The sequence below is a fragment of the Xiphophorus couchianus genome, chromosome 18 (assembly GCF_001444195.1).
Source record: "Xiphophorus couchianus chromosome 18, X_couchianus-1.0, whole genome shotgun sequence".
Taxonomy (NCBI): domain Eukaryota; kingdom Metazoa; phylum Chordata; class Actinopteri; order Cyprinodontiformes; family Poeciliidae; genus Xiphophorus; species Xiphophorus couchianus.
Genome location: NC_040245.1, coordinates 840,616 through 865,651, shown reverse-complemented (window position 1 = coordinate 865,651; position 25,036 = coordinate 840,616). Strand labels below are relative to the sequence as shown.

At 43.2% G+C, this 25,036-nt stretch overlaps 1 protein-coding gene across 5 annotated transcripts in view; it reads left to right on the top strand.

Moving 5' to 3' along the window:
• Window positions 1–25,036, top strand: part of LOC114161699 (estrogen-related receptor gamma-like) — a 56,993-nt gene that overhangs the window by 29,626 nt on the left and 2,331 nt on the right. For 3 of the 5 annotated variants that reach the window (XM_028045199.1, XM_028045198.1, XM_028045201.1), the window contains 22 exons: window positions 1,350–1,526; window positions 1,604–1,732; window positions 2,732–3,166; window positions 3,703–3,834; window positions 4,645–4,758; window positions 5,025–5,144; window positions 5,231–5,344; window positions 5,418–5,537; window positions 6,880–7,005; window positions 7,080–7,205; window positions 7,979–8,101; window positions 8,190–8,411; window positions 8,715–8,981; window positions 9,074–9,145; window positions 9,226–9,354; window positions 9,425–9,565; window positions 10,543–10,695; window positions 10,763–10,858; window positions 11,122–11,290; window positions 11,364–11,653; window positions 11,942–12,094; window positions 12,157–15,508. In XM_028045199.1, the coding sequence (XP_027901000.1) occupies window positions 1,350–1,526; window positions 1,604–1,732; window positions 2,732–3,166; window positions 3,703–3,834; window positions 4,645–4,758; window positions 5,025–5,144; window positions 5,231–5,344; window positions 5,418–5,537; window positions 6,880–7,005; window positions 7,080–7,205; window positions 7,979–8,101; window positions 8,190–8,411; window positions 8,715–8,981; window positions 9,074–9,145; window positions 9,226–9,354; window positions 9,425–9,565; window positions 10,543–10,695; window positions 10,763–10,858; window positions 11,122–11,290; window positions 11,364–11,653; window positions 11,942–12,094; window positions 12,157–12,299 (3,551 nt within the window). In that variant the 3' untranslated portion in view covers window positions 12,300–15,508. Of the gene's footprint in view, window positions 1–1,349; window positions 1,527–1,603; window positions 1,733–2,731; window positions 3,167–3,702; window positions 3,835–4,644; window positions 4,759–5,024; window positions 5,145–5,230; window positions 5,345–5,417; window positions 5,538–6,879; window positions 7,006–7,079; window positions 7,206–7,978; window positions 8,102–8,189; window positions 8,412–8,714; window positions 8,982–9,073; window positions 9,146–9,225; window positions 9,355–9,424; window positions 9,566–10,542; window positions 10,696–10,762; window positions 10,859–11,121; window positions 11,291–11,363; window positions 11,654–11,941; window positions 12,095–12,156; window positions 22,794–23,544; window positions 23,690–23,884; window positions 24,021–24,420; window positions 24,538–25,036 lie in introns of those variants that run through there. The other 2 variants (XM_028045200.1, XM_028045202.1) reach the window with 2 other exon arrangements.

The window sequence follows — 25,036 nt, the reverse complement described above, 5'->3', positions numbered from 1 at the left end:
TGAGCGTCTGTCTTGTTTCGGACCCAGAAACTGATCCAGAAGAGATTCATCTGAGATACAGGAAGCAGTAAAATCTATGGCTGGAGCGTGGATTAGCTGATTAGCTGAACACCAAGCCAGGAGTAACCTCTGTAACAGATACAACAGAAAGTTAATGTCAGCAACATTTACCGATAAGAGAGCAGTAGGAGAACGTAATAAAGAACAGACAGTAGTGAGCAACACTAACTGGCATATTTACTGCATTAACCAGGAAGTGCTAATCATAAACGTTAGCTTTGCTTTAGCACTGTACCAACGTGGTATTTAACAGTACCTAAGAAGTTATATCAACAAAGTATTTAGTAAGCTAATGCTAAAGCGCTAAGTTCAATCATGTTGATAACCACCATGTGCTAGCTAGTAGCGACACCATCGTATCGCCCTCAACAGGGTCAAATGTGCTACTGCATACCAGCCTGTCCGGTTTGCGCTTCAGGAAGTGATTTTTGATTTTTTTTTTTAACAGTTTTTTGGTTTCAGTTTTATAGTTGCTGGATTTTGCTAACTGACCACGGTAGTGCTGCGGTCAGAAAGCAGCAGGACATTGGTTTTAACTGCTTCCTGTACAACTACAGAAATGCATTCTGGGTACAGAATAACATGGGGACAGGAAATGGAACTGCTAAGTAAACATTCTTCAAAATAAGAGCATGAATGGAGCGTGCTGTGGTGGCGTACGGGATAACGGGATCCACGAGGCCTTGAGTCCTGGACCCGGCGATATTTGCCGCATGTCTTCCTTCCCCGTTTCCTGTCAGCCTGCTTTCATATTAGGGACACTAGAGCCACAAAAGACCCTGGAGGGGGTAAAAAAAATAAGAGCATGAATAAACGTCTAAGAAGTGGAATAATTCTTACTATTCGATAAGCAAAACGTCAACACAGATGTTGAACTTTATTTAACTGAAAGTTTACAAATCAGCTTAGTAAATTGATTTAAGGGAAACTAAGTGAGCTGAACGTTTTCAAAGTTAGCAAACATGCTACAGGAAAAGCTAGCTGCGCTATCTGTGGATTTCTAACTGCTCCTGACTGAAAAAACGTCAGATGTGTTTGATTCTTGGTTGGTTCCAGAACTTCCCATCCATCTCCCTGATTGTTGTGTCTCGACCCGGTTCTGGTCTTGCTCGGCTCTGTTCTGGTCTTGTATCCGCCTTTATCTCTGAAAGCACCAGGAATTGGACCCTGTGTGTTTCTGCTGGCTAGAGATCAGCATGTTCTGGTTCTGCATGTGGCGCACTGGCGTCTCGGCCCGTTTGGACCAGAATGTGCTCGGTGACGTGTCTCCGTCTCTGTGTCCTCCTCAGCGCAGAGCGTGATTTCAGAGGAGAAGGGTCAGTGCTACCGGGTCCTGGGCTCCAGTCGGGGTCCGTATACCTGCTCCCTGCCCATCGTCCGGAACATCACCAAGCAGATCTGCTGCTGCAGCCGGGTCGGGAAGGCCTGGGGGCCCGACTGCGTGCGGTGCCCCTACTTTGGTTCAGGTGGGTCGGTTCTGTTCCAGTGGTTCTCTGGAGCTTTTCGTCAGTCTTTCTGTTTGCTTGCTCTGTTTGCTCCCCAGTCGCCTTTAAGGAGATCTGTCCGGCCGGCCCGGGTTACCATTACTCGGCTTCCACTCTGCAGATCAGCCAAAGAGCGGACGGCGATTCGACGGGCCGAGAATTCCTGCTGACGGCGCTGGACGCCGCAGGTTAGCGTCCAGTTGGATCCAACGCAGCGCATCACGTTATCTGGGCCGCTTCTGAAGGTTTTAATCATTAAACATGTTAAAGTGTTTGTTTATGGGTTAAAAAAAAAAAAAAAGAAATCAGATTTTGTTATTTTTACTTTTGGAAAAACCTTTTATTCAAATTCACTTTGAGCAAAAATACCTCAGTTACAAAATGCTCCCTAAAAACTGATTGTTGTTCTTAATTGGCAAAACTGATGAGCAGTTTGGGGAACACTTTCACTAATCCGCTAATAGCGAGCTAATTTTCATTTAGCACTAGTATTTTTATTAACATTGAAAGTTCCAAATAAATCCTAAAGCGCTAAGCTAGCTCCATGGTTATTTGTGGAGCTAAGTTTTAGCTTAGCTTTGTGGTTCAGTGCTTTTGCTAAGGTTGAAAACATTTAGCTTACATACATAGCTTCACTGAAATACATTTCTGGATAACTTCCAAAACTAACAATTAGCACCACAATTATCAGCAAAGCTAATTTTTTTTATCTCTTTAGTGTTTTGGTAGTTTTGAAACAGTCAATGCTCTCAGCTTCTGCTAAATTATTTTATTCTGAATAAATAAAATGCTAAGCTAAAAATTAGCTTGGCAGTTGTTAGCAGAGAACATTTTAGAGTAGCGGTTTTGCTAACCTTAGAAATATTTAGCGCACTTAGCTCCCGCTAAATGAAAATTTCTACAGCTCTATTCAGATTTATTCAGATGAATAAAGTTGTGTTGAAGTTTTGATTATCGCCTTTTAAGAATCCTTCAGATAGATGTTTATATTCATGCTCTTATTTTGAAGGGGAGGAAGGTCCGTTTCCTCTCCTCTTTCTTCAGTGGGCAGTAGGCGGAACCAGCGCCTCTTTGTTTGGATCAGAACATAAACTGGGTTCCTTTCTCTCCTCAGCAGAATCGGACCTCCAGAACGTTTGATGCCGATGATCATTCAGTAATGGTCCGGACGTCCTTCTTCCCTGCAGATCCAGTTCCCGGGTCCAGCGGTGTTATAGCCTTCGGTTCTCAGCAGAGACCTAGTTCGTCCGGGTCACCGTCTGGTACCAGAACCGGTCCAGTCCAGGTCCAGGTCCCTGCTCAGGTAGGTCTGACCGCCAGTTCCAGACCGACGGCCCCTGCTGGTTCAGCAACCCGGAACGCTCAGACCCGACTGGAGGTCCAACATGGCCGATCGGACATCCAGAATATCCGACTGGACCTGGCTCTGGCGAGGCCGCAGCCGCCGCTGGCGTTCCCCTCCTCTGTATTGCGACCCGACCCGGCGCCGGTACCAGCAGACTCTCTGCCGACCCCGGCCCCGCCCCGGACCTCAGAGCGCGGGTCCAGACCTGGACCAGAACCGCCTGGTCCGGAGAGACGGCCGGCTGCAAACCCGACCAACCGGCCCGCCAGAGTCCAGCGTGAGTAGAGCCAGAACCAGAACTGATCATCCGGTTCTGGCTGTGTGTTGGTAAAGGAACCAGTTCAGTTTCTGTTAAAACGTCAAAATATCTGAAATAGATTCATTAGATTAAATATGATTCAGTTTCACCAAATTCTGATTAATTTTTCCTCTAAAGTCTGAAAGTTTCTGAACTTCAGACCCAAAAGAAGGTTCTGAGTTTAGGTTTTGTTTTGTTTTTTAAAGAAAAAGTTACAAACATTTTCATACGCTGAAGTATTTTATAATTTCAGATTAAAAATCAATAATTTTTAAATTTTTAAAAGAATTTCTGGCAGCATCATGTTTAGACAATAACAAATTTTACTGGACCAGTAATTATTGTGATAAATGATAATATTGTTTCGAGACCATTTTCAATATATTGATAACAAAATATTCATCTTCAGATTGGAAAGTATTGATCTCAGTTTAGTTCATGATGTTATTGTTTATTGTGAAAGGCCGATGAGTATTAATTAGTGTGTGTGTGTGTGTGTGTGTGTGCGTGTGCAGCTGTCCGTGGTGTGTGTCAGATCAGACCAGGTGTGTGTGAGCGTGGCCGCTGCGTGGATCTGCCAGGTGGGAAACACACCTGTGAGTGTGATGAGGGATTCCAGCCCAACGCTCAGCGGAGCCGCTGCTTCGGTGAGAAAATCCACTGGACGGACGAAACCTCCAAATGTTTCATTTGTTTCATTTTTCATCCTGAATCATAAATTATTCAGATAATTTTGTTACAAACTTGAATCAAGACTAATGGAGAAAACATTGCAAAATATTACATATAAAGAACAATTCAGTCAGAATTATAGGAAATATTATTAAATCTGAAAACAGTAAGCTATCAAATATATATCTTCCACCAAATTTTAAAAAATCAAAAGCTCCAGAAATAACAAGCAATAATTCAGTTGTTAGTAATTCATTAAAATGTACGGAGCTAAATTCAGGCCATAAAATTTGTTCAACAACTTTGAACTGAAAGTGAAAAAAATTGGATGTAAAAAAGTATTGAGACTGAACAAAAATATTTTAAATTGAAGAATAACTTAAATTAAAAAAGATTCAATGGAAAAAACTGAAATCTACTTTTTGATTTAAGTGTTTTTATCAGATTCAGAGGAAGAAGAATCATAACTGACAGTACGGAGCTACATTTGTTCAAAAAATGGTTTTTTGAAACTGAAGAAAAAGTTAAAATTAAAACTAAATCTGAAGCTGAAAGGACAAACTTGAACTTTAAAAAGTATTTTTGAACCTTTTTTCAATTTCATACATCTTTTTCTAGTTTAACATTTTTTTTATAGCAATAAATGCCAAAAACATTGACTTTGTTGAAAGATAACTGGAAAAAATGTCAATAAAATGTAAAAGGTTAAACATAGAAATAAATTTGTATAAAAAAAATATTGAAATATTGTTTAAATGAATTTATTTCCTCGTGTTGAATCCCAGATGTGGACGAATGTCAGCAGAATCCCTGCAGTAACGGGCGCTGTGAAAACTCCCCAGGGAGCTTCAGGTGTGTCTGTTACCATGGTTACAGGCTCGCTGGGAACACCTGTGAAGGTAAAGGTAGCAGCTTAACGAGGAAATAATTCCTAAAAATAAACGTTATAAACGGAAGTTAATGTTGGGAGCTCTGATGTGACTGGAGGAATCCGAGAGGTGTGTGTGTTTGGGTGTGTGTGTGTGTGTGTTTACCTGTGGGGGTGTTTGGGTGTGTGTGTGTGTGTTTACCTGTGGGTGTGTGTGTGTGTGTGTGTTTGTGTGTGGGGGTGTTTGGGTGTGTGTGTGTTTACCTCTGTGTGTGTGTTTACCTGTGTGTGTTCCAGACGTGGATGAGTGTGTGGATCCGCTGCAGTGTCCGGGTCAGGAGTGCGTCAACATGCCGGGTTCGTACCGCTGCTCGCCCTGCCAGCCGGGACTCGGGTTACTAAACGGAATCTGCACAGGTAACGCTCACCTGCCTCTCACCTGAGACGCCGGGTTCTGATTGGACCGGACCCGTCCAGCTCCCATTCTTGTGTCGTGTTCGCAGACATCGACGAGTGCCGGCTGTCCCCGTGCTCCGGTGGCCGCTGCGAGAACACGCCTGGCAGCTTTCGCTGCGTCTGTCGCCATGGTTACAGGCTCCAGAACAACACCTGTACAGGTAGGCGCGGTTTGGTCGTGGCGCCGCTCGGGGGGAGCGGTCGGGTCGGTGACCGGGTCCGCTGTGTGTTCAGACGTGGACGAGTGCGCGGAGCCGTCTCAGTGTCCGGGGCAGATGTGTGTGAACTCTGTGGGGTCGTACAGGTGTGTGTCGTGTCGTCCAGGATACACACTGACCAACAGGCAGTGCACAGGTGTGTTCACACTCACAAACACACACCGAGGTTCTGTTATCAGACCAACACTATTCAGGTAAAAACTGAAGAATCACAGAAATCTGATGGATCCTCCACATTATTGGAAGTATTATCATCATTTTTCGTGAAATTAATTAGTTTATAATTTTTCTTATTTATATTTTGAGAGTTAAAACAAAATGTCACATAAGTAATAAAGAAGATATAGGGTTATTTTTACTCAACAGCTTTGTTTTCAGCTGCTGATATGTGTAGTACCTAACCACTCCACCAGATGGCGCATCACCTGACGTTGCTTGTGGTGTTTAAAGGAAGTGAACATTGCATCATGGGAACTTCAGAGTACAGTCGTATAGATGGACCTTCGTAGCAGTGCTGATAAAAAATGGACGACGGCCCTGAACGTCATTCTGGACTTTATGTTTACTTTACCAACCTCACATTTCTAAAGTTCAGCATTAATTGTTTATTCTAGTTCTGGTGTGCCACACAGACCAGTACTTGGCCCACTTTTGTTCTGTTTTTATGGTTGTTCTCATCTAGATCGTTTTGGGCCATAAGAGTCAAACTGTTTGCTGATGATACTCAGGTTTTTATCCGACTCACCGTAAACGTTCCAGCATGTTTCTCCTGCAGACATCTTGTCTTGTTTTAGATGAAATGTGTGTTTTGTTGCATCAGCTCTTGGTTCTGACTGAGAAGGTCTTTAAAAATATATTCCACGGTCCGTGGGTCCTGGAGGAATATCTGTCTGTCACCTGGTTTTCAGTGCCTAAATCAAACAAAGTGCTGGACAGATTCATCACTATCATCATCATGAAAGTCTTCAGTTCGTCTCCACTGAACCTCAACTCAGTTTTACTCTTACTAACCAGGAACTGATGTAACATTCAGAGGTGGAACCGGAACCTTTGGCGCTCTGAACGTTTGAAACAGCGCTAACTAAATCACTAATAAATATTAGTTTATTAGCGCTAAGGCGCTATATCACCACAATATTTAGTGGAAGCTAATGCTAAAGTGCTAACTTTAGTTCAGATTATATCTGTCATTGAAAGACTAACAGTTTAACTTTGATATTATCATTTTTTTCTTTAATGCCTTTTGCTTTTATATTTGTTTATATTTGTTGAAGATTTCTTAACATTCGGAAAATAATTTCAACACAGATATGGAACTTTATTTAGCTGAAAGCCAATTACTTTTCTTTTCTCTGGGAACATTGAAGCTAAGTGTTCTCAAAAGTTAGCGAAAACGTTTAAGCGCTAAGCTAAAAATTAGCTCCTCTGTTAGCGCGCTAGCAGAAGGAAGAGCTCACTAAGCTAGCTCTGTCCTGCAGACGTGGATGAGTGTGCGAGCGCCGGAGCGTGTGACGCGGAGCAGGTGTGTGTGAACAGCGTGGGCTCGTTCAGGTGCGACTGTCGCCCCGGATACCGGAGCTCCGGCCTGGGCAGGCGGTGCACAGGTGAGTGCAGCGCCAGTAAGGTTGGTTGGTTTTTACCTTTTAAACTGAGCTTCTGATCAGGTTTATGTCTCCAGACGTTAACGAGTGTTTGGAGGGCGACTTCTGCTTCTCCAGAGGGGAGTGTGTGAACACACCTGGATCATACACCTGTGTTTGCTCACCTGGATTCAGGCTGAGTGAGAACAGGACGGCCTGCCTCGGTGAGCCACGTTCAGACTCAGAGTTCTGGTTTCTGGCCGTCAAACTTCTCTTTTCATTTGATTTTTCATTTGATTGAAGTTTATTAATCAAGGTGATGAAGTTACCTGACAAAACAAACTGACGGTTTTTAGCCACAGGCTAATTAGCAAACCCAGACTTGGCTGAACATTAAAGCTGCAACTGATGATGTTGATTCATTGATTATTCTGATAATCAATAAGATTTTTAAAAGTCCATTCTGCAGATTTTTCATTGAACCTCGTAAGCTTTTTTTTAAAAAAAAACTTAGAAATAGATTAAAAGGTTCAATCAAAAGTTGAATCTTAGTTTAAAAAAATGTAAGTAAGAAAATAATTATTTTATTCTCTAAAATGCAGGAGCAGCATTCCTTCATTTGCTTTAATAAATCTGCAGCTAAAAATCCTCTAACCTGAGAAAAGCTCAGATTGAGCATAAATAGCGTTATTATGGCTTTACATGGTGATTAATTATAGGCTAATTAATAACTGGTTGCAGGAGATGCTTAATATCAGATTTTACCAGAATTTGAACCAGTGAAGCTAAAAATGCCACATTTAAAATGTAAAAAGTGGCATTTTTGTTTGTGTTTTCGTACAGTTTTGACTTGATTCTGCTCTGTGTTTTCAACAAACGGCCTCCAGTTAATAATCAATTGGTTAATAAATTGGTTGATGATTATTTCAGTAATTGATTAGCCGTTTCAGGTTTTCATATTTTTACCTTGACGGCCATATTTAAATTTCCCTCCCAGACGTGGATGAGTGTGTGAGGCCCGGTGTGTGTTCGGACGGCCGCTGTGTCAACACCGACGGCTCCTTCCTGTGTCAGTGTAACTCGGGCTTCAGCGCCAACCCGGAGCAGACCGCCTGCCTCGGTGAGCCTGCCCAGAGCGCCGCCGGAGCGCCGCGCCGTCCAGGACGTCTGCGTCCTCACTCAGCCCTCCCGTCTCTTTGTGTCCCCAGACGTGGACGAGTGCGTGTCCAGCGGCGGCTCCGTTTGCCCGTCGCGGCGGTGTGAGAACATCATCGGCTCGTTCCGCTGCCTCGCCGCCTGCCAGGCGGGTCAGCGGGTCGCTGCCGACGGCTCGTGCGTCGGGCCGGCCGTGTCAGCTCCAGCCTCTGCGGCGGCGGCGGCGACAACGTTCTCGCTGCCCGCTGCACCACAGCTTCCATCGTCTGCTTCAGGTCAGGATGATGAAGATGATGAGTTTGCTCTCTCTGTGTGTGAACTGCTTCCTCATGGCTTCCACCCTATGATTTAACTTTTTCACATCGTTTATGGTTATTATAAAATCTCTCCTTAACCTTTTGTCATATTTTCTCATAGTTCAGAGTGACAGCCTCAAACTGTTTTATTTTACTAACCGTGAATCTCTCTGGTTGACCTGGAGGTTGTTTTAAAGGATTATACAAATAAATTTATTACAAATATTTGGTAAGATTTTCTGTTTACATCTTTTAAAGTTCAGCGTCTTTCTGCCTCTCCAGAGTCCGGGTCCCGCCCTGAGTCCACACACTCTTCCTCCTCTTCCTCTTCCTCCTCCGGGGTCCAGATCAGTGCGGTGGACGTTTCTGCGGTTCTGCACCGCCAGTCTGCGGCGCAGCCCGGTGATCTGAGGGACTGTTACTACAACCTGGCGGCAGGCGGCTGCAGCCTGCTGGCAGCCAACACCACCCAGCAGGAGTGCTGCTGCACCGCGGGGGAGGGCTGGGGGCGGGGCTGCCGCGCCCACGCCTGCCCCGCCCCAAACACAGGTGGGACCTGCAGGACGCAGCAGGCTGCGTTGCTGCGGCTGCATTGCCGCAGTTGCGTTGCTTCGTTCTTACGGCTGCCGTTTGTGTTGCAGCTGACTTCCTGTCCCTGTGTCCCAGTGGGTGGGGCTACGTGACGGTGGGATCGAGCGCCTTCAGCTACTCAGGTACGCTGCGACCCGCCATGTCTGACCCTCTGGTTGCCGTAGCAACTGCGGCCTCTCAGCCTCCTGCTGTGTGTCCCCAGATGTGGACGAGTGTAAGCGCTTCCAGCCTGAGGTGTGTAAGAACGGCGTGTGTGTGAACAACATCCCAGGCTACAGGTGCTACTGCTCCAGCGGCTTCGTCTACAGCTCCGCCCTGCTGGAGTGCATCGGTACGGACACAGCTGGGTCCGGCTGCGCCCGACCTCCGGCTGAGCCCGCTGACCCGTTTCCCGTCTGCAGATTACGACGAGTGTGAGGAGGAGAGCTGCGTGGGCGGCGAGTGTGTGAACACGGTGGGGTCGTTCTACTGCAGCTGCCCGCCGCCGCTGGTGGTGGACGACACGCAGAGCAACTGCGTCAACGCCTCGCACCTCACCAGGGGTAACCCTTCCTCATCCTCATCTTCATCACATACCAACGGGGCTGAAAAACACCCAGCTTCTCAGATCAGTCCATGTCGGGAATCAACGATTAGTTTTATCCAGCATGCTGTGCTCAGGTTGCTCTTTCTGGACCGGAGAGAAAATAAAACAGAAACTCCAGTTTTCAGTCCTCAGAAACGTTGTTGGTGTTTCAGTGAGAGCAGAAAAGCTGAATCTCCTGCTGCTGCTCACATTTCTTTCTATTCTGTCTGGATCATATTTTTCAATCCAATCCATTTTCCATGTTCACATTTTTGAACTATTATGTCTCAGAACATCTAAACAAGGTCATGGACTTCTGGCTAACTCACATTTTTATTTCTGACAACGATTTTAACATTTTTAAAATTTTAAATCCAAGTGAGAATGTTTAAACCCAAACAGTTCCTCACTCTGTCCAAACCTCAAACTGCTGCTGCGCAAGTTACTCAGCAGGTTGTTGCTAGGTAACCAAAGAGTGGGTTAGTTGATGCCACCAACCTCTCTCAGCTAGCCATGAGAAGTTCCCATTTCCCAGAATGCCTTGCGTTTCTGGATCAGAGTTCAGTGAAATGATCAACGTATTGATCAAGTGTTTCTTTACGATTATCGTTTCATTGCCCAGAACCTTTGGTCAAACCCAGATTAATAATCCCAGATTAGTTTACAGTCGTTGACAAATCACACATCATACGCAAAATGCAACGTTTCAGATTTTTCATGTTCATAGTGGCCCAAACATTTGTCCCTCCATTTCTTTAAAACCTACATAAATAAAAAACGGTTCATCTATGAAAACATTCTGTTGACTTTCTGCTGTGGAGACAAAGAAAATGGCCGCCTGCGGCGTTGCCGTTCAGCCGGAGGTCGAAGGTCAAACCTCCTTCCGGCCGCCAGCCTGCAGGTTGCGGCGTGTCGCCTGCGTATCGACAGAGCTGCTGTTTGTGTTGCTTCCAGATGAGAACCTGTCCGTGTGCTGGCAGCACGTCAGCGCCGACCTCCTGTGCCAGAGTCCCCTGCTGGGGGCGCAGGTCACCTTCATCGACTGCTGCTGCTTCTACGGCGAGGGCTGGGGGATGGGCTGCGCCCTCTGCCCCCGCACCGACTCAGGTAAGCGTCGCGCCGCAGCCGCCGCAGGTGGGCTGCGGCATGCTAACGGCCATCTGTCTGTCTGCAGAGGAATACGCCTCTCTGTGCAGCTCCTACTCTGCAGCGGCATTCCCAGGAAGCTTCCCAGACTCCGGCAGACCAGAAACCGGGCCGGGGCGAGGAGGTACGATAAGATGATGACCTCATCAGGCTGTGCAGCGTCTGCCTCCAGCTGATTGGTTGTTCCTTCAGACAGCAGTAGCAAACCGGGGCGGATGTGGAGGAGATCGATCTGCTCAGATTATCTGACTCATTGCAAACCGTCTCAACATGAAGACAGTTTTAATAAATATCTAGAAACTTTTGTTATTATAGTTTCACCTGCTGAACTGAAGCTTTAATCTTTGAGACGTTTTGTGGTTCTTGATCGTCTCCTGGTTTTTCCAGCTGCCCCCTACGGTCCGGAGTTCTTTCCTGCACAGCCGCTTCCTGACGTAGATTTCAGTCAAGACTACATCGACTACTCGCTAGCAGGGCGCAGCAGGTCCGACTTCAGGGCCAGGCCGCCCGTCTCCTTCAGCCCGCCGGACGACGCCTACGGCGGCTCTGAGTTCAGGTGAGGCCAGCGGCGCCGGCTCCCGACGTCCAGCTGCCTCTCGTGTTTTCTGATGCTCTGATGTTCTCATCAGCCCCGGTTTCTACCCGGATGGAGACTACGGCTCCCCAGACGGCTCCGCGCCCAGGACGCCCACCTTCCGGCTCCCTGCGGACCCCCGGTCCGACATCGCCTTCGTGCCCCGGCCGCTGCCTCCGTCCAGATCCGACCCACCGCCGCTCAGCCTGGCGCCACGGCCCGGACCGCCGTACGGTGACCAGGAGGAGGGAGGAGGCTTCAGGGGGTGGAGGCCGGGGGCGGGGCTTCCTCCGTTCACTGACAGAGGAGGCGGCGAGGGCGGCGGGCCACGGAGGGTGTATGAGAGTAAGTGTGAGGTGGAAAAACTCCAGAAAACATGAGAACTGATCTTCCTTACGGAGGAAACGTAGTCTATAGGTCAGGATCAGGGATCTGCAGCCTTTACAAGCCAAAGAGACATTTTTTCCATCAGTCCAGCAGAATAAAACTCGTTTAGCGCCGCCGGTTGAAGACCCCGATCTAGAAAAACTGTTTTTATTAATGTTTGAAACATGAATAGTTTCCCCTTTTAGTCTCATTTAAATCCCATTAAAATAAGTTTCTGAGTGTGAATACTTTGAGTCGTTCTTCCAGGGCGCTACGAGACGCACGCCAGCCTGAGTGCCACCGAGGATTGTGGGATTCTGCACGGCTGTGAGAACGGCCAGTGCATCCGCGTTGCCGAGGGTTACACCTGCGACTGCTATGTGGGCTTCGAGCTGGACCTGACCTCCATGAGCTGCATCGGTACGTAGCGCCGCCGCCGCCGCGCCGCGCTGGCCGTCTCTGACTCGCTGTCCATTTTCCAGACATTAACGAGTGTGAAGACGCTGCTGCGCTGCCGTTCCCGTGCGTCAACGCTCGCTGCGTCAACACAGAAGGCTCCTTCCGATGCGTCTGCAGGAGAGGTTACGTCATGTCGCGCAGACGCAACCACTGCATCGCTGCTTAGACCCGGCGGGACCAGCGACCCGGCCGCTCACTGGACTACCATTCTGTTGTGAAACATTTATTAATTACATGAGCTGACCTGCTAAAGGCAGGAGTTTTCATAAAATTTAAATTTAAATCATCTGTTGATTCCTTAACAGAACCATTAACAGCAGGTTGCTGACCTCTGACCTTTAGCAGGTGGAATGACACTGAAGTATTCAGTTCTTCCTGTTTGCACTAAACCGACCGAAGACAGAAGAGCTGATTTAACATCTTCCATGACAAACAGAACCACATTCTGGTCTTCATCTAAAGGCACATCAACATTCAGAAAACTTTTCCGTTTCAATCCTGGACAGTTTTATTTATTTCACTGCCAAAAAATAACTAAACATGAGAAACAAAGATGGAAAAAACGGCTTCAAAACGACGGTGTTGATGCGTAGAAACGTCCACCTATGACCAAAGTAAAAAGTGAAAATTTATCCTGTGAGTAGAAAGTCAGGAGAAACAGGAGACGTAACAAACCGGCACCATGAGGAAGGATTTAAAAGCTCTCTGTGGTGAGTTTCAAACAATTGCTGAGACAAAATCTGTTATTCACACCACTAATATTTAATTTTTTAAGTCAATTTTAGTCCCAATTTTCATTTCCAATAATCTTAAGGATTATCAGTATGACTTAGGATAATTTTCCTGCCGTTTGTTCAGGAATCTGAGCCGCTCTGAAGGAACCGCTCCGATCTGAAATCAGGTATTTTCATCATATCGGATCGTCTTGGCCTGGTATCGCATCATGTGGCATCAAACGAGAAAGCAGCAGTCTGTTACGTTTAGCCAATCAGAAACAGAGAGCAAACTGAAACAGCTGCGTTGGCACGCCAGAAAGTCCAGTAGAAATCATCAGAGATCTCTTGGTATCGTTTTTAAAAAAAAATCTTTTAAAAATAATCCACAACCTATCGATACAGGACCAAAGTTGATACAAAGTTTTGTCGTCTAAATTTCTAAGTCTTGCCGTGTGAAGCAGGGATTGTGTGTAGTTGTTGCTCCTGTTCTGACCAGCATTGTTGCTCTGAGGCCACCTGATGTCAACATCACCGTATTTCTCTCAACAGGTTTGGATTTATCACGTTAACATTTCGAATTTGAACAAAAGCAGATTAGGAGTGTTGATATAAAGCAAAGTGGGCCCTGTGGCCTTTCTACAGCCCAGATTTGAGTAAATAAACTTTATTTATTTGCTTACTTACAGATTAAACAACATTAACGATAATAAATCAGGTTGATGGTTCAAATCCCTGCTGTCTGCAGCGCTCAGAGTTTGTCTTCCTGAGGACGTTTATGGGCTGAACGTCAGTCACATGAAGCAGATTCAGACTGACGGAGCTGAAGTTTTGCTTCATATAAAGTAATGTTTCCACATCCTGTTTTAAATTAATTATGTATCCGTAGATCAAACATTTCATCCCAAATGACTGTTTTAGTTTCTAGTCACATTATCCACAGGAAGAGGCTTTGAATGGACCAAATTTAATATTGTTGGCCAGAGAAGTTGATACAAAAAACAAACAATTATAACAATAATAGAACTCAGAGCTTCAGATGTTTAATAAAAACTCTATGTTTAAGAAAAATTCATGCAGATGTTAAAGTTTAAGGCAATAAAATATCTTCTAGTTTTTGATTAAATATTTTAATGTTGGTTCTGCTCAACCTAAATATACTTGTATAAAAATTAAAGCACTCACTGTTGGTCCTCAACAGTTGGAACATCAGGTAACCAGGTAATGCTAGCAAAGATTTTAAAGATCAGTTGATATGAAGATTATTTGCTAATATTTAATTGTTTCTAAAGTTGCAGTGATTTTTTTATTTTCAATACACCAAAGTCATTTATGGGTTAACAATGAGTAGTTAAAAACATTTTCTTTAATTTTTACCTGTTAACTTACTAGCCAACAGACAAAACCAGAAGGTATTGACATTAATGAGGTCCTTAGCATTCATTAGCATTCAGTCCTGTTAACTGTAAATAGTTGAAGGGATTGAAATCTAAAGGTCTAAAATCAAAGCTTGCTACTTGCTGAAATACTTGGGAAAAACATTTAGCGATCAACCGCTAACTATTGAAATGAGCCGTTTGGTTTGCTTATTAGCTTGTAGGCTGTTTGGCTGTAGTTAGCTCAGATGCTAATAATCAAGCTCAAACGTGTTACTGTCAAAACAATTAACACTTTTGGGCTTGAAAGTTACCTTTATAAAACCTTTTAAATGGCTTTAACGTGTGTCATTTTGAATATGATTAGTTTTTTCCTAACAGTTGGCACCAGTGCTAATCAGTTAGCAAGTGTTATTTAATCCAAAAAATCAAATATCCTAATATGTTCACTCCTTTATTATTCCACTAAGACTATTTTTTGTGAAATGTATTTAGTTACATTTTGTAGTAGCGCTACGTGGCTAACAGCCTCCTGCTTAGTGTCAGATGAGTTTTCAGGCTAAAAGCAGAAAGTTGTGACTGAACTCATCACAACTTTCAAATCTAATCTGCTCATTTAAATAGTTGAATTGTAAATAGTTCTGGCTGTTTTTACTATCTAGCATATTAGCTAGCTTGTTTTTAGCCACCTGTGTTTACTTGTAGTTTAGAAGTAAATGCAAAGCTCTTGGTTTTTGTAGTTACTAGTTCAAATATAACCATTTTTACTGTATATATACTTATTTCAACTTCATTTTATTTGAAATGATTTTTTAATTAACATTTTTAATTAAACTTGTTGTACAGATCTAAATATGAACTGATATTCCACCAAATATTCAACTTATTTGTTAAATATTTGTATTACATTTTCAGTGGAAAACAGTGAGTGATATGTTTAATTTCTGTTTTCAGTTGGTTTTATGACTATTTTGATGTGCCTGCAGTATTTTTCCACAGCAGAAATTTGAAATGAAAATGAAATGTGTGTATAAAACTTTCCTTTATGTGATATTATGCTAAATCAAATGTCATAGCTTTATTTTTCCTCTTCAGCACATGAAGGTTCAAGTAAAACTTGCACTGTATCTGCCAAAGACCAGGTTCCTCACAGTGGGTTTCATAACCAATCTGAAACCATATTTTTGGGTTTTAAATAGTTTTATTTTAAAGTTTGATAAAACTGTTTTGTATTCTTGTTTCTTTGACAAGGACTGCAAATACATTTGCACACATTAACTCTTAAATGTGTTGTTGTGGTTTTTGGTTTTTCTGACCTATTTAGGAATAAATCAAACTTGCAATATTTTAAAGAAACTATAAATAAATTACTGTAGGTCCCAAAAGGGCCTCACATGTTTCCATTATCGGCTGTTAAAACGTCATAAAAGATAGTAGCTAGCATAAGGCTAATCAGGATGAAAATTACACACAACCAAATTAGTTTGTTTTATTATATTTAAACTTCAACAGCAGGACAGATTGAAAATAGTTGCAGGTTGTATAAAGACAGAAGAACTTCTTGAAGGAGAGAGTTGCAAAAAAGGGCTAAAAAGACGACAAACAATAACAGCATGTCACTAAATTAGGCTAAATTAAAAATGTTGCAAAGCTGAACATGACTCCTGATTACATAACTAAATATTATTGAAACAGATTTTTATTTAATTTGAAATAAAAATTTTTTGACGAGAATTGGAAAAAAAAGAAAAGTTGTAATTCCCATGGTTCACCAGTAGGGGGGCAAGAATGTCAGCATTGATTCATCATGATGTTATTTTTCTCTCCAGTTAAGAACCATTTTTATAAACCTGCATGACATAACAGCGGATTTTATTACCTTTGTTTTCATGAGACTTGCTAGCATAGCGTTAGCTTGTTAGCTGCAGCTCAGTTGTTGAGTCACTGCAGGTGATTTTCTCGTGCAGCCTGGTACTAATCTTCCACCTGGATCCATAACCTTAATGCTCACTCTGTTTATGTAGATCTATGTCTCTAAGCTACTTTGAATTATAGGCCAATCCCGCGTTCACACCGGCCAGTTTTAAGCGGATTAGCGAGGTCCAGGCGCTGCACTGCTGAACCTATGAGCCAGCGGAATATCAGCTTTCACTTTCACAGAACAAGCAGCGCAGCTTAAATCTCAGGACACATCCCGTCCAGAATCGCTGCTCAGATGAAAACAGAATCTCACTGGACTCAACGAACAGTAACGCTGCATCAGAACAGGCGGTTTGGGTCAAAACTGCACGTAGTAACGAAACATCCATCCTGTTCTCCTTAAAGGAAGTCCCGTCCTTCTCTTCTGATACTCCTGAACTGGTTCTTAGAAACCCGGAGGCTTTTAATCAGTGTTGTATAAAGTACTGAAATCTCAGAGTCAAGTAAAAGTATAAGTACCTCTCCAAAATATGACTTTGGTAAAAGTCCAAGTCACTGACTGAAATGTTACTTGAGTTAAAGTCTTAAAGTATCTGAAACTTCTTGTACTTAAGTATGGAAATTACTGTAAAAATGGATGTACTCAAGTAATGTAATGAAAAGTACAAGTAAAAAGTAAAACAAAGCAAATGCAGTTTGAATGACATTTTTTATATTTTGGTAAACTTGTCAAATACACTTAAAATAATGTACACAACCAAGTGCAGGCAAAATTAAACCTGCTAATAGATATACCTGCAGGCATCATTTAGTTAAGAAAATTAGGTGCTTTACCTATAGCACAAGGTTAACTTAACCTGCTTTACAACTGAACCAGCTTCTTAGTAAACCCTCCAGGACAGAAAATACAAAGTTTTTGTAAGCCTCAAGTTTTCCCTTCAAGTAAGGTCAGTGCTGAAAATGAGAAAAATAAATAGTACAGAAAATGCGGCCAACATGAAGAAAAAGATCTGTTACGATTACTCTACTTCACAAATCAGTGAATCAGTCAATGCTACAGTCAGTAGGTGGTGCACACAACTGGTCATTATGCAAAAGAAAAAAAGAATTGGGAGGGAAATGCAGCTTATTGGCATCTGTAAACCTGGTTTTGAACTTGCATGCCTTTCCTATATTCGTTAAATTGAGTCTAAAATGCTATCGCTATGGCTTCTGTCCCCCCTTGAACAGAGGAGTCTAGGTAGCCTGCTACAGTCAACATTAGGCCTAAGCTAAATACACCACGTATGGAACTGAAACAATGCCAAACAAAGTTCATTTATGGTCAACGTTTCACAATACAGTAGTGTCTAGTGACCAAGCTATAGTTACTGAAACAGGAGGATTATAACCATTTCATAAGAAGTTACCTCGATGTGTTTCTTCAAGTTGGACGGGGAGTTTTTGTAAGATAGAATTTCCACATCTTCGGGCAGGAATAACATAAACTGCGGTACGACGAATCTTTAACACCCACGAAAGAGTATATTGTGTTTAAATAAGGCCATGGGCTCTCATCACCAGCTGGTGGTTCCCCTGGAGCCGTGTCCGACGTAGTTGCAGTCGTTGTGGTCTCCGTCTCCTCCTCCATGTGGCTGCTGCTGATTGCGAGACTTGCTTTGTGTTTAATGGGAGAAGCGAAACAGGTGTATCCTATTGGTGGTGATGAACAAGCCCAGGCAAGTAGGCTACGGACTTTGTTCGGTAGCCTGCTTGCTACTTGCTAATCAGTAGGTGGGGTCAAAACACTTTGTTTCTCTCTCTCGCTTTTTTGTAACGAGTAACTAAACCACACATTGAAAATGTAGCGGAGTAAAAGTACGCAATTAAGTTCGGAAATATAGTGACGTAAAAGTGAAAGTCATCAAAAATGTTCATACTCCAGGAAAGTATGAAGTACTCCAAAATATACTTAAGTAAAGTAGTGAAGTATTTTTACTTCGTTACTATACAACACTGCTTTTAATGGACCGAAGAGGCTCAAACCAGTTTGAAGTCAGGTTTCAAACTGGTCCATCAGCCTTGTCAGCTTCAAACTGCAAGTTCATGATCTGGTTTTTAAGCATCATGTTGTTATCTTGGATTTCTCAAGCTAGCAAAGAAAGTCTTAGCTTACTTTCTAAATGACCGGATCTTCTATACATCGACTAAATCAATAAACCAGTTTACTTTATTTTTCTATAACTGTAGTTCCTGCAAAGTGACTAAGGCTATGTTCACCCAGCAGGTCTTGATGCTCAATTTTATTATTTTGCCCAGTTGTTCATGTTGCTAATTAAATGCAACATGAACACGTTCACACGTTCATTCCTCTGTGTGAACGGTTTACGCCTCCAAAGCGACCCGCATGTGCAGAAGAAGAACGTAGCCGTCACCCAGCAGCGCTCTGTTTACGGCAGTAAAGATGGCCGCCGCCGTCTGTGGATTGATTTTAAAGTTTAGTCAAGCCAAGTTTGACCATATTGAACATATAAAAGAATAAAGTTATATTCAAATAAAACACACTTAAAACAAAGGAATAATTGTAAAGTATATTTACATGTTTAAAGGACTGAGTAGAAGTAAGAACTTATCTTTTACTACTCCAACATCTATAACAGGTTAAATCTATCCATCCAGTAAATTACTGTGATTATTTATGTGAACTTGGTTTTAACAGTTTTTCTCAGGGAACTGATCCGATTTTCTTGTCAAATGTTGAAGTTGGGTCGGTCAGACTTAAATTGTGTTTTTATTTAAGAAAATTTAAAAATAAAAGATTTTAGATAATTTTTATTGAAGCAGTGAATCTGTTTCTGATAGGAAATGAGTTAGTACATTAACCAAGGATAATGATGTCATCAGCGAGTATAAATTTAAACTCCGGTTCTCCAGGTAAACCCGACCTGTTCCACAATGTCTGCTCATAGACGCCAACACGACTAAAACCATGTTAGTAAAAACTGCAGCAGTTCTTTTGTTCCAGTGACTGAAAACACCATCCATCCCTTTATCCGGGGTCGGGTCGCGGGGTCAGTAGCTTCAGAAGGGAGGCCCAGTCTTCCCTCCCCAGCCACTTCTTCCAGCTCCTCCAGGGAATCCCAAGGCGTTCCCAGGCCAGCAGAGAGACATTGTCCCTCCAGCGTGTCCTGGGTTTTCCCCTCCTCCTGGTGGGACATGAACTCCTCACCAGGGAGGCGTCCAGGAGGCATCCTGACCAGATGCCCAAGCCACCTCAACTGGCTCCTCTCGATGTGAAGGAGCAGCGGCTCCACTCTGAGTCCCTCCCGGATAACTGAGCTTCTCTCTCTAAGGGAGAGCCCAGCCACCCTGGGGAGAAAACCCATTTCGGCCGCTGAAAACATTAAACGTTGTTATTTACACTCCGGTTCCAAACCGAGCGCAGCTGGAACCGGGTCCGGGTTGCAAAATGTTTGGACCAGGGCAGAGAAATGTTCCAGAGTGGACCTTAAGCCCTGCAGCAATCTGGGTTACAGGGCTGACTCAGAGCCACGCTGACCCAGATCTGATTGATGAAGATGAGGATGAGCGGGCCGGGTGAGCCGGGTCTCACAGTCCAGGATATTTTTGCTCAGGTTAGCCTGCTGCTCACTGATTGGCTGCTGAGACAAATCTGTCGCCTCCAAAGTTTCACCTTTCCGGGCCAGACCTGCAGGTTCTGATGGTTCAGCTAAAGATCAAACATGGAGGAATAGCAGGTTGGGTTTCTGAGCAGCGACGCCGTTAGAGCCGGACTAGACGGCATGAATTTAATGAGGAACCGATGATTTCACTCAATGGAGACTTGGACTAAAATGACTTGTGAACGACTCTGACTTGATGTGGGACGAGTCTGAGAGACCTGGAGGAGAAAACATCCAAACGGAGAACCTCACTGACCAGGTGGAGCAGAACTCCTTCCTGACGAGGTTTCACAAACTTCTGATGGAGATTCATCCATTCATTCATTTAGACACCAAACCTTTTATTCTCTGGTTTTCTGTTTACTGCTGGTTTGGTTGATTAGAGTCTCATGAATTTCAGGACACTGTGTGTTTACTCATCGCAGCTCTTGGTGATTTTGTCACCATCTTCAGATGAAATAGAATCAAATCAACATTTAAATGATTTATATTAATTCAGATTAACGACTGAATGACTAATAACACCATGAAGAGCTGCCACTCATCTGTTGTTATTCTCTGATAGTTTTGCTTGTGGACGGCTTCAGAGGAACTTTGACCCGCGGGTCGGGTGGCTCCGTGTCCTGGTCGGACAGACAGACAGCCGGTCCAGTTATGCAGCTCTTATGAAACAGCAGATGTAGGTGAGGCTGATCCAGGAGCGTCTGAGTGTAAGATTAACACCGACTATTTCTCACCTGCTGCAGGAACTGCAGCCTCAGCAGCTCCAGTTCAAAGCAGGTCCAGAGAACTTGGAGCTGCTGGTTTCACTAGTTCCACTGGGAACGCCGGCAGTTCTTACAGGTCTGAGATTGGACCTGATGCCACCATTTACCAGTTTTTACCTTCAAGTTGATGCTCTACTGGACAGGAAAATTAAATTTAAAGTTTAGACCCTAAAAGTGTCCAAATGTGGTTTTTCTAACAAACATCAATCTAACAAACTCCTAAAACCACCTGAGGTCAAAGGTCAAGCTGCGACTCAGGAAGCTGGAGTCCAAAATCAAACGTAGTTCTGCTGATCCTGTCCAGATATTAAACTCTGACATTTTTCTGCCATCCAATAATAATTTAGAACCCAAACATTATACGCAAGTAAGAGTAGAACTACTTCAACTTATTTTACTCAACTAGAAGTAGAAAGTATTTGGTAAGAAGTCGACTCAAGTACTGAGTAACTGATCAAATGATCAATCATTTAATATTTTAAAGATACATCATCAGACGAACCAAAATATAAAGTTAAGTTGAAATGTTGGTATTTTAAGGACCAAAATGACAATAATTAATATGAGTAACAAAAAATAAAGAACATTTTTCCAAATCAGTTTCATTCAATAAAAAAACTTCTGAAACTTTAACAGAAACTGCAGCTGTGAGTCTGTCTGGTGGATTTTATAAAACATGTTTGTTTTTCATTTAGTGGGAAGAAAATCCAGAAATTTATTCAAGTAAGAGTAAAAATACTTCATAATAAAATTACTCAAGTAAAAGTAAAAAGTACAGCTTAGTAAAAATACAAAAAAGTTGCTCAATGTAAATGTAACTAGTTACTAGTTACTAGTTACTAATGGTGATTGCATTGCTTCATTGTTACCACTAGAGGGCAGACTGAACCGAGAGCGTTTCAGTGAACTTAACCAGTGACGTAGCAACTTTATCCATGTATTAAGTGACTTTTTAGCCTCTATAGCAACGTTTTTGCACAAACGCGAAAAATCCAACAACTTCTTTGTATTACTGGACACTTTAATGGCGACAACACGTGAACACGTCGGTGGTTATAGCAACAGTCCTGAGTTAGCAAGCAATGCTACCATTAGCCGCTTCCGCTTCCTAATCATCAACCAAACTTAAAAAAATTTAAAAAAAATAAAAAACAACCAAACTGGACCAAAGGAACCGAGAGCAGCAGCTTCATCCCACAGAGGTTCGGTTGTGACGCCGTCCGCTAAAATATAGCAGAATTAAACAAACTTGCACGAAAATGCAACAATTTGCACTGAAACGTAAAAATGGGCCTGAAGAACAATTTAGAGTTTGTGGAAACTGTTGAGGTTCTGCTGCTCTGGCGGCGGGTTAATAATGTAGCAGCTGATGAATTGGACTCGTTGGTTCTTCTGTGGGGTCGGTTAGAACTTGCTACAAATTCCTCCTTCAAATATAAATGATACACATCTTACTGTAAAATGTAACCTTGTTCTGAAATCATTATTGTGTATTAACATCGTTTAAAATGTTTGTGACCTCAGAGTGTTTTTTTAAATGATGACGTTGTAAATCTGTTTTTATTGTTTAATGTCTGAATTTTCCTCCAGTGGGGCTGCACAGTGGCGCAGTTGGTAGCACTGTTGCCTTGCAGCAAGAAGGTCCTGGGTTCGATTCCTGGCCGGGGTCTTTCTGCATGGAGTTTGCATGTTCTCCCTGTGCATGCGTGGGTTCTCTCCCACAGTCCAAAAACATGACTGTTAGGTTAATTGGTCTATCTAAATTCTCCCTAGGTGTGAGTGTGTGTGTGAATGGTTGTTTGTCCTGTATGTCTCTGTGTTGCCCTGCGACAGACTGGCGACCTGTCCAGGGTGTACCCCGCCTCCCGCCTGGAACGTAGCTGGAGATGGGCACCAGCAACCCTCCCGACCCCATTAGGGACAAGGGTGAACAGAAAATGGATGGATGGATGGATTTTCCTCCAGTGATGAATTTCTGGATGTTATTGAAGCGCAGAGGTTGAACTCTGACCTCGGCTGCGGCGGCCGTGGCCTACATCTGTCACTGTCCCAATCAATGGCCGAGAAGTCTGCTGGCTGCTGATTGGCTGAGGCTGCAGGCCCCGCCCCCTGCCGCCTCCGAATAAAAGAGTCCGGCCTCGGGCGGCTTCACGTGGGGCCGCAGACCCGGACTGGGTCAGGATGGAGCTGAAGGACTTTGGACTCTTCCTCGGTTCCCCATGGTGAGTTCAATGATCCTCTGAATTTTTACTGAACTTTAACTCTATAGTCTTTCATAACAGAGAGCTGCAGTAAAACATCCAGCAGACAGACTGCTGAACGTTACCATGACAACGACTTTGAGGCCTGCTGGCGGCCATGAAATATAAAAATGGATGGAAATATTTCAGAGCGATTCTAGATTCTGATATTAAGACGTCTGCAGTTGGACAGAAACAATCAGATGATTTATTATAAAACCTTAAAAAAGTGAATCCATCATAAATTTATTGCAAACATGCAGAAACAACAGAACTCATTTATTTATGCGGCTCAAATGTTTGGAAATATAAACATCAGTGTTTGTAAACATTAATAAAATGCAAATAGAGGCTTCGAAGTTTTACTTTTCCATTTCTTGTCAGATGTTTTTCTTTTTGTTCGCTGGTTCTGAACCGGTTCTCCTCATGATTTTTAATAACCAGATGTTTTCATGTCTGTTTAATAAAACACAGAAATAAATAAGAAAACAGTCAGAAATGCAATAGACTCATGAATTTAGATAAAGTTACCTTAAAAGGTGCGCAGATAAATATAAGGATAAAGTTATTTTATTTTAAGAAGCGTTCCTCGCTGTGGCCCTCCTGGGTTTCCGTAGCTGCAGCATCTTAACGTTTATTGAATCATTTTTCTCTTTTCTTTACATCAAATAGAAATAAAGTTTTTTATTTTCTCCTCTTTTACTTCCTGTTTCATCCGTCACCTTCCTCCCAGCCCCTCTCCGCTCTTCCTCCTCTCCAGCCCATCCTCCTCTTCCTCCTGCGGGGACCAGACTCCTGACTCTCCAGCGGGGTGCAGTTCCAGCGGAAGCCCTGCAGGGGGCGCCGTGGAGTTTCAGTCGGACTCTTTTTCAGTGAAGGTAGGAACTGGTTCCTGTTGCTCCATCGGGACTAACAAACATTTTCCGGTTGTGCTGAAGCTCCGTAATCCAGATTAGATTCAGGGATTATTGGTTTTCATATTTACAAATGTATCATGATGTATAATAGAATCTAAAATGAGACTGGAGCGTCTTCCAGGCTTCATGTTGGGTTTACCTGGTGTTCTCTGGCAGGTGCAGTGCCGGGCCCAGATGGGCCCCATGGGGCCCAAGCGGCTCTGTCTGGTCTGCGGAGACTTTGCCTCTGGTTATCATTACGGGGTGGCGTCCTGCGAGGCCTGCAAGGCCTTCTTCAAGAGGACCATCCAAGGTGACCTTCATCATCCTCATCAGCAGCAGAGAATAATGTGACACTAAAATATGCCAGGAAATTATTAACCCATAATTATTTTCAATTATTCATTTTTAAGATAATTTTGAGTGTAAAATCAGTTTAAGTTATTTATATCAAAAAATAACTGTTACCAGCTTACAACAATGATAAATTACACCCCTAGAAAAACCACCGACCCTTTAAAAATGATTTCAGTTCATGCAAACCGTTCCTCAGTAAAGATCTGCAGCCCAATAAATACCTAAACAATAATAATAATTAAAGTTTCCACTGGCCCCATCGGATCACTGCTAAAAACTCAACCATCAGAACCACAGCAGCATTGTTTCATTGTTGAAAGACGGCCTGACGCGTTTCCTGTTTTCTGGTTACCAAGGCAACATCGAGTACAGCTGCCCGGTGACGAACGAGTGCGAGATCACAAAGCGGCGGAGGAAAGCCTGCCAGGCGTGTCGCTTCCAGAAGTGTCTGCAGGCCGGGATGATGCGGGAAGGTAGGATGGGACCCGGTTCAGCTGGCTGATACATCGGGCTCAACGATACTGTTAGAAGGGCTTTGGGACCATCTAGTGGTTGGAGTGTGAACTACACCTGCTTCATAGATAAATACGTTTGGGCAGAACCGCATTTAATCTGACTGATAAACTGAAAGTGTTGTGTAATAAAAATTAATTTTCTAAATGTTTGTTCTGCTGATTTCCACCAGTCAGCTGCATCCAAACACGGTGATGAAGAAAAAGCTGCTCAGAAATCAGTTTTATTCCGATTCAAAGGCCTGATTGACATCAATAATCATCAATAATCATCATTAAAGCAAACATATTAAAATAAAAAGTTTTCCTTAAATGCCTGGCATTGCTAATTAGCATCATACTTCAGTTTTCACTAACTGTAAACACAATTTTCAAATGTATATCCTCTGATTAATTTAACATCTAACTGACAGAAAAAAAACTGGTGTTTTTGTGCAATTGAATGTAAATTCAGGCTTTA